The sequence below is a fragment of the Dermacentor andersoni genome, chromosome 2 (genome assembly GCF_023375885.2).
Source record: "Dermacentor andersoni chromosome 2, qqDerAnde1_hic_scaffold, whole genome shotgun sequence".
Classification (NCBI taxonomy): Eukaryota; Metazoa; Arthropoda; class Arachnida; order Ixodida; family Ixodidae; genus Dermacentor; species Dermacentor andersoni.
Window position 1 is genome coordinate 42,138,042 of NC_092815.1, and position 15,811 is coordinate 42,153,852.

Below are 15,811 nucleotides of genomic sequence, written 5' to 3' on the forward strand. Positions count from 1 at the left end.
CCAAAGTCGTGGAAGTTGTTTGCTTTTATTCTTGTGCCTAAATAGGCTTGTATTCGGTTTTGAGTGCATGGTGTATCGCCGCATTACAGTGGCTTATTGAAAGACAGTCACTACACATTCTACATTGTTTTTCTTTTTCGCACGATTCCTGGCTGAGTGAGTTGCACCATTCCACTGAGGAGCTGTGAGCGCTTAGCGCCTAAACCTGTTTCAGGTATACTTGCGCTTGCTTCTGAAAGTCCAGCCACATGCATCCGCCGTGGCCACACAGCTTTGCCAGAAAAACAGAAGTATACGCGCGAAGAGAAATGAAATTTCCATTTCGAGATTTATTTATTTATTTATTTGTTATGAACTGGAACTGTCGGCAACAAGTTACAAATGCCATCGGCTTCTACACAACGTTAAATGAAGGAAGCACGATGATTGGTGAAGTCATACATTTCAGCTATGTCGTAGTTCGCAGCCGATTGCGCGGCAGTAACAAGAAAAAAGAAAGAAGAAAAAAAAAGAAGAAGAGAAGGAAAAGAAAGAAACATTGAATGTGCATCTCTATAGCGCGGATACGGATATAGCGCGAGCGGTGCCTTTCGGACTCTGGAAAAAAGAAAGAAGAACATATGGCACGATTATAACGCGAAGCGGTGTTGCGAGCGAAGTAGGAAACGACGCATAAGAGCGGATGCCCGCGGGACTTTATTCATCGTTACTGCGGACTGCGGTCGCAAAATTGTTTGAGACGACGACTTCTGGACGTCTTCGCCGAGAACGTCCTCGTCATTCGCGAAACCCACCAGGGTTAATTGGACTGGAAGCACTTCAGAAATGCCCGCGACACAATGGAAACGGCAAAGCCTTTCGAGGACTCCGCACTGTGATCAACCGCGCGACTATGAAAAGCGCTCGTTTCAAGCGCCTGCACAACAGCGCCGATCGTCTTGACCAAGCTTTCGATTAATTACGCCGTAAGCACATTGATGCAGCACTAATGGTGTTCTAAATCAGAAGAAGAAAGCCGACGCCAAATGCACAGTGGCTTTGCTCAGTGCAGTTTGAAGCGCTAGAGAAAGTGAAAAAGAAGAAGAACACGTTATGTTCGGGGAAATACGGTATTTGTTATCGTTCACACAACGAACCAGCAAGCCATATCCCATTAATCATAGTCTGAGTTAAGCAGAGTGTAGAAAACAGTCTTCTAGCGTTCACAAGCACTGTACACAGACACTTCATAGGTGGCGCCATTAAACAAGATAAAGAAAGAAAACACCTAGTTCTCGCGCAGTTTTGCAAAGCCGCGAGGGAAACCAATGAAAGGTCACCGAATCCAAACGAACACGCATACTGTATACACTTACGGCCGAAGTGCGCGCCGCCAGTTGTCGGTAGAGTTGCTGCGTGCGGCGGTCCTTCCACAGCTTGGCGTAAGACGTGTCGGTCGACACGAACGTCACCACGAACAGGGCGCGCAGCAGCTCCGGCGCCGCAGCATCCAGCGCGAGCAGGGCGGGAGAGAGCAGCGCGCGCGGGTGCAGGACCCTCGGCGCGCTCACCAGGAACAGCGCCAGTGGGGAGCCCGCACCGCGGCCCGCTCCCTGTGCGTGTAGCGCCTTGAGTGCGCGGCTCAGCAGGACGCCCCACGGGTCCATGGACAGCAGCACGGCTGCGCAGAGCGGAGAGGTGGGGCGGGACGGGTAAGCTCAGCGAGTTGCAAACAAATGCGTCGCGCCAGGGAAGCACACCTCTTCGAGATGTCCGAGCTTTTACACCGCAAAAACAGAGTGAGTGTCACGTAAACGTTCAGTTTCCTGAACCGCGCCGCCTTTTGGTCGACGGTGCCCGAAACGACAGACGGGAATGCGGGGCCCAAAGGCTGATCGTGTAGGGACGTGCTGCTGACCCTTGACGAAGAGAGCATCGACATCGATTATTTCTTGAATTACTCCGTAGTAGCACTCATCACGAGTAAATAACGCGCAAATGACTCTTATATTGTCAAATCCAGAAGCGACAACACTGAGTTTGCAAATGCTTAGCACTGGCGTCCCCAGCCACCGGTGGGAATAGCAGCATACAGAGGTATTAGACCCATGTTTCTAAACGCATTTAGACCCAAATTTCCTGGAACAAGTTTGGAGATCCAAATCAATTGTACAAATGCTTTTTGAGGTTCTCACAAAATGAGCATACAAGGCGTGATAGGACGTAGATGGGGAAAGCGGATAACTTGACTATACACTGTTGTCGAAAACCCCAGTAGCCCCCGGTCCATTGTGATAATGGTATATTAAATAGGAAACCTCCATCATTTGAGCCGCAAACTGGACCCTTGCGGTCCGCATAATCGCAGAATATAGTCTTCACTTTTGTCTCAGTGGGCTCGGGAAGTGATGGTTTAAAAGATAACCTGATTTGGTAAAGTTGATGTTAATCTTGAGACTTTTTACGTTGCTTGCTTGCTTGCCTGCTTCATATATTATGGCGCGTACGCACAACAGGGGGATCGGCCAAGAAACTGGCGTTTTAATGTGTGGGGGGAGAGATATCTTGAGAGAAGAAGTATATTAAGGTAAAGTTGAAATTGTACAAGGGATTAAAGGGGCTAACTAATTTTAGAGACAATTTTTTCTCCTTAGAGAAAAATGTCCGCCTATTACGAAATTCTATATTGCGGATTTCAGCGCAGCTTTATACGTGTTTTCATTTTGCGATATATTGAGGCAAAGAATATGGGACCGAAATCACCGCACCGACCGGCTGTCGGCCAGTGCCATCAGCGCCTTCGCAGAGGGAGGGGCACTATGGGAACGCTGGCACGATGAGCGGCATCGGAGCCATATGCTTCAGAAGAACTTCACTTTGACCTAGTTCGTATTTACTGCATATCATATTGACCGCAAATAAAGACGGGGACAGAGGGAGAGAAGACATAAACAACACGGGCGGTAACTTTCAACTGTTTTATTCACAGCAGCCCGTGGGCATATATAGGCAAATAGAACATGCGCAGATCGCAGCAAAGAAAAATACACATCAGCTTAGCGTGGCAACCAATTATAAAAAAATCTATTTCCGATTGAAACAACCTAATGGAGGTCTCGGTAACACAGTCTTGGCCTTTCTTTTTTATGTGATAAGCCTCCATCAGTTCACGTGCAGTCTGGTCATGGCTTCTCCCCAGAATCTTCATCTCAAAAAGAGGTGCACAGCGACAGGCATTGCAGTGCGCAGGTGAGTGCGCCAATTCATCTTTCGTTAACTTTTGTTCATGTTCCCTGGCTCGATCATTCAGGCACCGTCCAGTCTGCCCTATGTAGGACTTGCCACACGCTAGGGGGATTTCGTACACAACTCCTACATTGCATTTTGCATACGGCTTGGCGTGGTTCTTGCCACAACCTTGCCTTCCTTTAGGATCACGGGAGGTGCGGGGGCAGAGCAGCGCCAGCTTAAAAGGGGCTGAAAAGACAAGGGGGACTCCAAACCTGCCTGCCACGTTCCTTAGGTTGTGAGCGACCTTGTGAATATACGGCACCACTTCAGGTCTTACGGCCATAGTAGTCGTCCTCACCCTTGCTTTGCCCCTAGATCCTTTTACCTTCTGCAGGAGGGTTTCCACCACTGGCGTTACCATCGAGTCAGGGAACCCTGTCGTCTTAAGACGGGAAATCTGATTGTCAAAGGCAAGCTGCATCTTGTGCACACATGATTTGCGGAGAGTCGATTCTAAGCAGAGCATCGCTACTCCTCGTTTAACAATCTTTGACTGGGAGGAATAATATGGCACCAAGCCCTTCTGTGCCCGAGGGAAGTACTGCCAGCACGCGTGGCCTTTAGCAAAGGAAATGCGTAGGTCTAAAAAACGCAGGGAATTGTCGAGTGGAAGTTCGTGAGCTTTCGTGAGCTCGAGATGTATACGCAAGTGTGTCGGCCATTTCATTTAAAGATAAACCACGGTGACATGGAAACTATATCGAGCGCACCACACGTATGGTCACAGGGATGAATATTTGTAGTAGATTAAGAACTGTGTTGTCTGAAGATGAGGCGAGTGCTGTGAACACTGAGCATGAATCGGTCACTATTTAAGCTGTCGAACAAGTTACAGGAAGTTTTCGAAGAGTTAAAGTAATTGCTAATAACTCTGCCTCAAATATGGGTGTAAAATCTGGAAGTCGCAATGAATAAGACTCCTCGGAAACAAAAAAAAAAAAAAAATGCCTGCATCGGCTTTCTCTTCGCACATTGATGCATCCGCCGCTATTACATTATTAATTTTCATTAGTCCCAGATGATCTTCTAATCGGCCGCTGAAATATTTAGCGGACAGCAGTTTAGCATTGGAAGGAATTGTATATTCAAATTCAATCTCAATAATATTTACGGCCTTTATTTGCGAATGATCTTGCGTACCTTAACTTTCAGCGGTTCTAGTTGTGGTTGCACAAAAGGAACCTGTGTATTGTATAGACTGGGCGATGTTTGGTCACAGAACTAACATAATCTCCTAATAAATACAAAGTTTCAATGAATATTCGTAAATGTTTAAGTACGCTTTTGTTGTGGGAATGGGGAATCTGCAAACAATTGTGGGCATTCGGGCTTCTTGATATATTACATCATTAGCAACAACTTTTGCCAAACCAAGACCAATGTGCAGAGCCTCTCGGTTTAGAACAACGAGGGGGTTACTCTTGTATGCTGACCCGCCAGAGAATTAAACGTGCCCAAATTCCAATATGGGTCGAACATGCGTACGATAAATCATAATGAGGGTGTCCTTTCGTAGCCCTGAGCGGCGGTGACCCGAGTTTGCGAATCATGCCAACAGCGCGCGCTGCCTTAGACGTAACGTGTTCGATGTGGTGGCGCCAGCTAAGATTTCGGTCGCATATAATGCCCAGTTATTTAATAAAGTCACGGTGAGGGATTATTTCTTGACGGTATTGGAAAAGTACATTAACAGGTATATTCAAGGGAAATGCAATGAAGACACTCTTGCTAACATTTAATGACGTACAAAGAAACTCAAGCCAATCTTCGAGGATATATGATTGTAGCACTCTATTCAATGAGCGAATGTCATTCGCTGACACAAAGGATTGTTGTGGTGGTCGTCATCGTCACTTCATTACATGACTCGTACGCATTATAGGGGATATAACAAGAATAGGGTAGGTAAAGCAAAGTGATAACGCACCAATTTACAATTGCTATTCTTCGTTCTTTCCAGCAGGCAAAAAATAAACGGTGTGTACGATGAAGACCTCGAAGCGTGAGGTGGAGTAAATGAAAAGGCATTCAAGATCGTCTTCTATACGATGCGACTGGCCAACCCGTCATAGCACCTGTGTATGTGCGACGGGAAAAACTAAAGATAAAAATGTTTGGGCGGTCCGCTATTCACGAACATAGAAGGATAAGAGGTTGTGCCGCTCTCACAGACTCCCCACCATAGCTTTCTTTTATTTCTTATCTATTATTAATTTTTATTATTTTTTTTTCATCTTTTTTCTGTCCGGTTTATTCTGATGATTTTTTTCCCAAACACAACACGTTTACATTTAAACTCCATTGTTCAAATGGTTAACTCCGTTATTATTATTATTATTATTATTATTATTATTATTATTATTATTATTATTATTATTATTTAGGCACCTAATATAACCACCCGATTCATGGCAAATCCCCCGCTGTGGGTATGTGCTACGGCCACTCAGGATGACGACGACGACGACGACAACGACAACAAGTCACTGATTCTTTATCATTGTGCTCATCCCTTACTGCTTCTAGTGATTCTCGCGTGATGAGGACATTTCAATCATTGGTACCTGGTTACTTGAGAAGCGTGCGTTTGATTTGGGTGCCTGGCCATAAAGGACTAATCATTAATGAAATTGCAGACTCTCTAGCCAAGGCATCGATAAGTGGCCCGATTCTTCCTTGCTGCCCTTTGACTGCTTATGTTACTGCAGCTAGATTTCGCAGGAGTATCATTATACAGTCAGTATGCGGCTCCGCAATTACTAACTCTGTGGATTACCGACATCTCCTACACCCTTGGAACAGAGATTTTTGCCGAACACGGAAAATTGAAGTGTCCATCACGAAGCTGCGCTGCCATATACCTGCACTGAACTTCTACCTCCACAGGTCTGGTCTGGTCCCCTCCCCGTTATGCTCATTCTGTGGCGAAGCGGAGACAATCGACCATTTCTTGTCGTGCAGACGTTTTTCTATTATAAGAAAACGACTACTCGAAATCCCCCTTCGCTCTGTTGGTCTAACTTTATCAGTGCCTGTGATCCTATCTTTTGGAGCCTCCATTGTTGGGTTCAGCCACAGAAATGTTTGCTTGGCGATCCAAAATTACCTAATTGAAACCAACCGATTTTCATGTTAGATTGATCGTTCTCCCTCCAAACCATAGCTTTCTTTTATTTCTTATCCATTATTAATTGTTATTGTTATTATTATTATTATTATCTTATACCCGGTTTTCATCTGATTATTTCCTTTTTCTCCAAACACAAAACGTTTACTTTTAATCTCACACGCCCAAATTGTTAACTCCCTTGTTATCATTATTATTTTTATGCACCTAATTAAACCGCCTGATTCTTGGCCAATCCCCCACTGTGGGTATGTGCCACGGCCACTCAGGACAACAACAACAACAACAACAACTACCCCTACTGCCATTACTTCAAATGAGCCGCTGGGAAACAGCTTTCTGTGGGCAAATTTCAACACGGAAGCGGCTATGTTTGGGCCTTCCGCCAGCTTGCGGTTAAAAACTGGAGACGCAATTTTCACCGCCGGCAGATGACCATGGAACTAACTTAGTAGCTTGAATGCACCTTGGATTCATGTAAATCATGTAAATCATTGCAAGGCAACTAAGTTGTGCAGTGTATCAGCCCAATTTTATAGCAAAATTCATGAAATCATTCGTGTAGTGTGTTTCTCGCTAGTCCAGATACGTGCCAGTGGTGGAATAATTTATAAAAAAAATTGGAGAAAAGCCAAAATATTTCGTTAAGTTGTGAAGCTTAGCACAAGTAACGCTGTACAGCCTGCTGATATCTTTAGAAAATGCGTGGTATGTAAACCAGTGATACAGTATAACTGGTGTCGGCGCACAAGTTTCTGACCGGGTCTAAATTGTCACATGTGGCAGGGCGAATATCTGCGAATCTGCGAACGTTATCTGCGAATAATAAAAATTGCGCTTTTTCTCTGGTTTTAGAAATTACTTGGCGCTAAGGAGCCAGCTGCTGTCACATTGACATGGTGTAAAATTGCTCTCACGCAACCGACAAGAAACGTGCCATTTATTTACGAATGAACTCGTTAACGTCATAATCACGTTCGTAACCTGCCGATGGGCTGCTAAGCGGCTGCTTCTGACGAAAGAAACGCGGCACCAATGAAGGCCTCGTTGCCACGCTGACTCATGTGAGCTTCTTGGCGTGCCGAGCAATCAATGCGGCACGAAGCGCCCTGAGTACGGGAAACTTGCTGCCGCACTGGCCGCGGTGGTCGTCGAAGTCCAGGTCGAACACGGCTAGTCCGTCGGCCAGCTCTGTGGCAAAGCCGACGCTCCGTGGCCCCAGCGATGACATCCAGCCCCGATCGCCGTCCCAGGCCACGAAGCACTCGCTCACGTTGTCGTGCCAGTGGTGCCAGGGCTGGCTGCAGATCTCGCGGAATGGCACGGTGCGAACGAAGGTGGCCGGCGACCCGACGTCGTGAAGGCTACGGTTCTTCAGCTGGAACTTCAAGCCGCCGAAAGAGACGCCGATGAGATAGCGCGGCGCCGTCGGCTGCTCGACTGCAGCGACCACGTTGCTGGAGGCGTAGTTGCCGGTGTCGTCGACCATTGATGATAGCAGGGTCTTCGAGAGCTGGTAGATGAACTCGAGAGACGAGCCCTCCAGGACGCTTCGGCGAGGGTGCGGGCAAGTTGCGAACGCCGGACGTAGCTGCCTGCCGCCGTAGCCCTGCGACGGCGGCGAGATGACCAGCATGTCCTTGGTGTCAGCGTAGATCTCGGTGCGGTAATAACGCACCTGCTGCCGCAGGTCGCGCGGCAATACGACTGCCACGGACACGCCTCGCACGGCCATTATGAGGTCGTGAACGCGAAAAGCGTGCTTCAGTGCCTCCACGTCCTCTAGGTAGATGGCCAGCCCACCTGCGCCCAGTCGCTGCGCCTCTTCCGAGAGCTCCGTGGCGAAGCGCGCGGTGTTTTCCAGAGCCGCGTCCAAGTGGTGTGAAAGCAGGCGGTGGCCTCCCAGTGTTATGAAGAGATGACTGGGTGGCAGAAATTCGTGGGCCACCACCTCCAGGAACAGTTTCAGGTACTTGCTGATCGCCACCTGGCCCTTGGCGTTCACGTCCACGCAACAGAAAGCGACTTCCGTGCAAAGCTGCACGGGGAAGTCGTACACCGAGAAGCCCGGAGAGCGGACGCTGCTGCGGTCATCGTAGAAACAGAACAGCAACCACGATGATGAGCCATACTTGCGTTTCTCCGGGTCATCGACCCCCGACACGCTATTCGCAGTAGGGCTCAGCGTGGCGTCCTTGACTACGAGGTGTTTTCTGCTGCTGGTCATGGTAGCTGCCAGTGTCGTCTTCCTTGGTGTTGCAGTTGTCGTAAAAGATGCGGAAGACACTTCTGTGGAAGTCGCGGTGGTTGTACGCACTCTGCTGGGCCAAGTGGCCTGGTGCACCGGCGATTCTTGAGGTCGCGACCAACTCGATGAACTCGAAACCTCTCCTAGCAAGGAACTATGGTGCAGGTTTTCCTCCGAACCTCCCACTGCTCCGTTGTCACCATTCTCTATCGACATATTGGAGCTGTTCGATACTTCTCTGTAGTAGTCCTCGGCACTGGCGAAAGCCGGCGCTTTTCTGACCACTACAGTGGTGCTGTTGTGTTCTAGAGTATCGCCACTGTCAGCACTGTTTGCGTCGTACATAGTACGGGCTTCTTTCAAGGCATCTGCTTTCCTGTCTGAGTACGCGGACGGGTCACTACTTGCTTCCCTTGCCGCGTTAGTTTTCCGCCCATGCTTCGGGACGCCAGCGTGTACCTTGTCAGACGACAGCGAAGCCATATGCTTGGACCGTATGTACCGGTGGTCTGGTGCTGGCTGCGACGGAGCGGAACTTCTTCGCAGTGGGGCCACGGGCAGTGTGACCCGGCTGACCTCTGTAGTCACGGTCTCGTTGACCACGTCATCGTGCGAGTCAAGCACGATCAGCGTCAGCACCGCGGAGATGCTGCACACTCCTAGGAGAGACAGCACCGCGAGAGTGGTGGCGGCCGTGCCCTTGCTCAAGCCTTTGGCGAAGATGCCCCGACGGGGTTGAATACTGTGAAGAAAAGCTAGCGACGACTCTTCGCTCATTCTGGAACAGTTGCTGGGAAGGAGCGGGGCTGAAAGAAGCGGAATAGCGACACGGGCTCGTCCACGCCGGCCAACGGTTTCGACAAGGAATCAAAGGGGTCGTCAGATCGACACGTGTCACGGGCGCACGCTACACATGCAGCACCGCACTTCTTCTTTTGTTCTATAGGCTTGAGCCAGCTTCATTACAGCGGTGTTGGACGATCTTTTAGAATACCTGAAGTGCAAGATTCCTCAACACATAGACAGTTCTTTTACTCAACAATTATGACTAGTAGGATGACACCAGTAAGTGAGTTAAAACAAAATTTACAAAGACGAGTCATTTATTAATCAGAAACCGTTCGTAACAGCTGTGACATGCAATGAGGTGACGAAGAAGAACCTGATTATAGTGAGGGGGCCTTTCAGTATAGCCATAACACTATATTGACGGGTAACAGCAGCCTATGCAGGACCTCTTTAAGGCCTGTTGTTTGCGTCTGGTTTCACGGCGCCTAGGAAAAAAAAATTGGAGGACAGTTACCCCCGTATTCAAAAATGCCTCTTAATTTGAAGCCAATGCTTGACTTTGGTGTGAACGTGCCCAGCTCATTGCGTTTCCGTGAGCGCGTTCACGAGAGGCGTCATGTAAATTAAGTCAAGCTGTGAGCTTCAAGTTAAGGTGAATTTCTGAATACGGGGGTTAAGCTTCGCCTTCAAGAGTGGAAAGCGATAGCCTTCAAAGACCCCTGGCTGCTTTTCATGCTTCCCGGCAACGGGAGGAAGAGAAAGAAGTGCCCAGAGCTCACTGGTGCTCTGGGCCTCTCGCTGTTATGCATTTTCTTACGTTCTTGCTGTGATAGCGCCGACAGGCGTCGTTCAGTGTTTGTTATCAGAAGCGGATAAGCAACCGCCAGCGTGTATAAGAAGCACCCGCTGTTCCGAATAAAGCATTCTCTGTTCCGGAGCCCGCTGGTCTTCTTGCTCGTCACGCTGCGCGCGTGGGCGCGTCCCCGTCCGCACGTAGTACACAACACTTGCCATCTTCGGGAGAGTCATTTCATCAAGGATGAGCGAGAAGATGTTCCCACAACCACCTGAACAAGGTCAGTCGTCTACTTCATCGCTAATTTTTGGACGATGTGCCTTTGGAAGCTCGGACCAACTCGATTCCTGGGAGAGCTCAACGCCAGAAGCCATGGACTCTGACAGCGAGTACACCGTAGTCATGGGCCGCCGTATGAAGAAGATGCGCCGTATGTCTGCTGAGGCGACTTCATCGAATCAGAGTGAGCAGAAATCCTTCATGGTTTCTTACGTGCCGCTCTCGACGTCACACAGCATGAACTCCCCCAGCAGGCAGTTTCTAACCGAATATTTCGAAAGTGTGGCCCCTGGGCAAATCAACGAGTTCAGGATCAACGCTCGCAAGAACATCCTGACAATAGATGGGAAAAATTCCGCAAAACTTGAGAAGTTAAAGACCATTCCAGACTTAAGCGCAATCCCCGTCCGCTCCTTTATTACTTACGAGAAGGAGACAACAACTGGAGTGATTTCCGACGTGGAGCTTGAAATCAAGCATGCGGACCTCAAGAGTATTTTGAGGTCATCGGTGCGCATTCTTGATATTCACCGCTTGGGGCACTCACGATGTATCAAGTTAATATTTGCTTCTTCGACATTACCAGCGTCTGTCAAAGTGGGCTACGTGATACACCGAGTACGACCATTCGTTCCGAGGCCTATTCAGTGCCAGAAATGTCGCAAGATAGGACACGTGAGCGCTGTTTGTAGAAGCAAAGCCACCTGATCACCTTGCGGCAGAGAGCATCATTCCACCGACTGTGAGGCGTCCTCATTTAATTGTCCCAACTGTACTGGCTCTCACGAAGCGACTTCGAAAGACTGCCCGAAAATGAAGCATGAGGTTCGTATTCTTCGAAAAATGGCAAGAGACCAATCTTCACGTAAAGAGGCTGCTCAATATGTTTGCCAAAGTGACCAACGCTCGCGACAGAAGCATCACAAAACCATTTCAGGAGAACTACCTAGCGTGGCACGACCACCTCTGCCTGTGCCTGCATTGAGGACGGTAACGACGTCTACTGATAATTCAAGGTCGACGAGAGCACGCGGCAAACTTTAGCTGATACAGACACGGAATAGCCTTTGCCGCCCTCTAGGCCCACAGCCATGACAGCGGGCCCTAGTGGTCCTCTGCGCCATGAAGCCAAGAATTATAGGGCCAATGAAACCGGTGACACTACGGGCCAGCAAGGAGATGACCACAATGAGAAGGAGAGTGTACAAAAATTGCTGAAGCACCTTGTAGAGTCAGTGCGCGTGATTCTCGGTGGCCTCGAGAATCCGGCCGCTAAAAGTGCCTTACGAGTACTCGCCGTGCTAGAGCCGCTTATCGCAGCTCTTTATATGCTATAAAGCTTTTGTTTGGCACTTGTACTGTTCACGCAGGGGAGGCCCACACACCAGCTTCGTCCTAGCGCTATTATATTTAAGTTCACTTGAATTGGTGACTACAGACTTCATACGAAACCTGATAGTGACTTCATGGATGACATTTGTGAATGGTTATCATCAGAGTGTTGAACTTGCTTTCAGCTTTGCGCATCCCCCTTGCTATGTCATCATCATCCCTCATCACACCTTCACACCCTCCCCCTGTGCAGAGTAGCAGGCTAGAGCGCCTTAGCTCAGGCCGACCACTTTGCCTTCTTTCAATTAAATTATCCCTTCCCGGCAACTGCAGCTTTTGTAAATGTAATGTTTACGGGGAAACGCTGGCGGCAAACGCTATGCACGAAGGCAAGCTTTCTGGTAGAAACGTGGCCTCTTGCGTGGGTCGATCTCCTGTTATTGTTTCGCACTTTTAATATTTCTGTCTGAGAAGAGCTAACATAAACGATACACGCTCTCGCTGCTTTTTTTTAAATTACATCTATTTGTGGGCTGCCGCTCTCAAAATTACAAGGAGTAACTTTGTAAAGAATGAAAGACAAGGTTTGAGCAATTTTGGTAGTAGAAGAGTGGTTGGGTATGCGTGGTTCAGAATTTCGTTTGAAATTCTTGTATGCTGTGTATTGCACGAAGTGTAGAGGGTGTGTGTGTTGGCCAAAGCCACCTAGATTTTGGTGTTGGCGGTGACGCTCGCCTCCTAAAATCATGGGTTCGCGGCACTGAAATATTTCTATCTCGGCTATTAATAAAACAATTTCAAAAATTCTTGCGGTACAACACTCCCTTGAGGGCACGTAACGAATTCCAGCGTGTAACGAAGATTCACTTTGTTGCCGCTTTGTTGCGTTTTATTGACAAGTGTTGCCTACAGGCAACACACCCCACTTTTCATTTTCTTGCGAGTTTGAGTATTGAGCACGAAGTTTCTTGCTAAACGTCCTTGGCCAACACTGTATAACGGGCAACAGCTGTCATTTGTTGGTCTATAGCAGGAGCACAGGACGAGGAAGAAGAAGTTTGGCACGCGATTCGCTTTCTTTAGAAAGCACGGTCAGAGGAGACAGACTGATGCAAGATCTCCGAGCGCAGTGGTGTTTCCACACACGATATAAAGTAAATGAAATGCATACTTATGGTTACCATATGATGAGAGCTGTCTGTACAAATTCCAAACGAAGCCACAGGTGAATGAAGTGAAGCCTACTTCGTGCCCGGTGTTTCTCCCCATCGGTGGAAAAAGTTTTGGCAAAATATTTTTTCTTTCGCTGACCCGGAGGACCAGAGACGACTGGTGGACCGAGCAAGGCGGGCAGCGGAGGTCCATGGCATTCTGGACTAAGGAAGCCACCCATCTGAGGGTGACATGCCGAAGTTCGCGGGCTCTATTTTTGTTTAAATAAAGTTTATTTCAACATCATCATTTCATTGATTATGCTTATTCTCGATGTGCTTTGCACATTTAGATAGAAAATGAAAAGAAGTTATCCGGATATTTATATGTGTCGTCAATAAAGAGTTAAAGGCTAAGCCTTATTCCGGACGTTCTGCGTTCTTCCTTTCATAGTTACTGTTTAGATTATACTGACGACTAAGCATTTACTAAAGGTTCCAAAGAACCGAGTGAATGCATTGTAGTCACTGTCTAGACGCACCGATCGAAAGCAAAAGAGTTGTCATTGCTTTCTATTTATTTATTTTTTCTGCACGTACTGCTTTCTCTGCTTTGACGAAATAGTACAATCAATAAAGTGCTAAAGGAGATGGTACAATCAAGACTAGGTAGACAATTCATACATTAAAAGATAACGCTAGAGCGCCGGAAGGACAAAGTGACCCCGTATAGAATAAGAGAGCACCTCTAGCACGTTCGATCGTTCTCGTCACTGTTTGAGGACGCTGTTTCGAGCGTCCCCGTCGGCCTTTTAAACGTTCGATTAGCGAGACAAGGTCGTTTGTGTGCTTCGAATTCACCCCTTGTTATCTAGACGGACAATCGCAGACGGCGTAAACACAATCAGGTGAAAGGGTTCTTACAGTTCCAACTCGGGGGCGAATAAGGTTTCTTCGACATATCATAACTTCCAAGCCTTGACTCACAGCATTTTTGTTCGAGGGGTAGCTCGAACACAGTTTTGGTTCGGTTGCATTTAGAATTGAACCCTCGAAAACTCAGCCACATGCGTCGTTTGTCATTCGAACGTAGGCTTCTTTAATGGTCTTGGGCACGCGCGACCTTGCTTGGTCTCTCGTAGGATGATTGAGATCGCTCCAGAAATAGCTGAAGAATATTTGTGGCGCTTTAGCATAAGTGTATTTTACTCTGCGTTTGCTGGTACGTCCCGCGATGAAACGCAACGAGCGCATACACTGCGCTGTCTTCGACAGACTGAAACGGCTTGTGCAAAACCGTGACTGTGCTAAAAATTTACGATGCAAAAAGGGGATACAAAAAATGCGATCGTAAGAAGCGTGGTGATCTCCTTAACCTAAAACTGCGTGTAGTGGCAAAATAATGTTAAACTGTGCGCTACGCAATGCTGACTTTCAGGGGCGCTACTGCGTGCATGTATTACATGTGCAGCATCTGTAACATACCAAGACTCGTGCACTTCGATTCATGACGTTATGCTACCTTGCGCGACTGCCATAGAAGAAAAAAATAGCGCGCACATAAACGAATAAACAAGACGAAACTGCTGTCTCGAAGACCTTACTTGCTTTGTGTTATATAAGGCGTCGCTGCCTACCGCAGCGCCATGAGAAGGTGCGCGCTTGGAGCGGCCCAAGGGGGAGGAAAAAGAGGATGGAATAAACGCAGAGGATGAGTAATGTCTCCATTCCTGTCGTACTGAGTAATATGCACGATATAACATAATTGGCGACGAGGATTTAACAACCCATGTGCTACCGGCTTGCCCTTCATCTGTGCCATCGATTGCTGCATATCATCCTCTACGATGAGTATTTCGGGGCTACAACCGCCACCCCCCGTTCCTGTCATCATCTGGAGACCCAGTCATCCCATGGGAGCAATGGATTCAAGCGTTCAAGAACTACATGGTGGCGTCGGGCGCCTCCGACCTACCTGCCATGCGTCGGAAGGCGATTCTGCTCAACTGCTTGGGCTTGGAAGGACAACGCATCTTCCAGACTCTCACGTCGAAGGACGACCCGCGCTTTTTGGCTTCGAGCGCCACCGGAGGGACGTTGACGACTCCTGCCCCAGATGAGTTCGACTGCGCTGTTGCGACACTTGAAAGTCACTACAAGAGCTCTGTCAATGTCACCGCAGCGCGTCACCGTTTCCGTCGACGTGCACAAGCCCCAGGTGAGACTGCGCTCGATTACGTCACCGCGCTACGACGTCTCGTAGGAGCATGCAACTTCGGTGACTTGGCGGACGACATGATGCGCGACCAGCTTGTAGAAAAAACTACTAGCGAATACTTGCGTGAACGTCTTTTACTGGAAGAGTCTCTTACGCTTTCTCGGGCCCTTACCATTGCGAGACAGCATGATCAGGCGACTAGAGAAGCGAGAGAACTTGCACAACATGAAACACCAGTGCATCACGTTAAAAACACAAACACGTCAAATATGAGAGAAAAGCACTGTGGCACGTGCACGTGCTATAAGACGCCAACTGAAAGTCGTCGAGCCCTGAAAGAGCAAGAATGTTATCGTTGTGGCTCTTTGGACCATCTGGCGAATAGCCCTCACTGCAAAGCTAAGACACATAAGTGTCGCAGATGTGGAAAGACTGGCCATCTGGAAAAGGTGTGCAAGTCTTCACGAAAGTCTGAAAAGAAAATTCAGCATGTCACGGAAGGCGACGATACAGCTGACACGGACGATCACATAAGTGTTTGCCACATCTGGAGTCGTAAGAAGGGAATTTATGCAGTGTTGGAAATTGAAGGAATTTCCGT

The 15,811-nt window shown here is 48.1% G+C and overlaps 1 protein-coding gene across 2 annotated transcripts in view; it reads right to left on the reverse strand.

Moving 5' to 3' along the window:
* Positions 1 to 15,811, reverse strand: part of LOC126542376 (retinal guanylyl cyclase 1) — a 218,172-nt gene that overhangs the window by 112,452 nt on the left and 89,909 nt on the right. For both annotated transcript variants that reach the window (XM_055077225.2, XM_050189429.3), the window contains exon 2: positions 1,356 to 1,660. In XM_055077225.2, the coding sequence (XP_054933200.1) occupies positions 1,356 to 1,660 (305 nt within the window). The remainder of the gene's footprint in view (positions 1 to 1,355; positions 1,661 to 15,811) is intronic.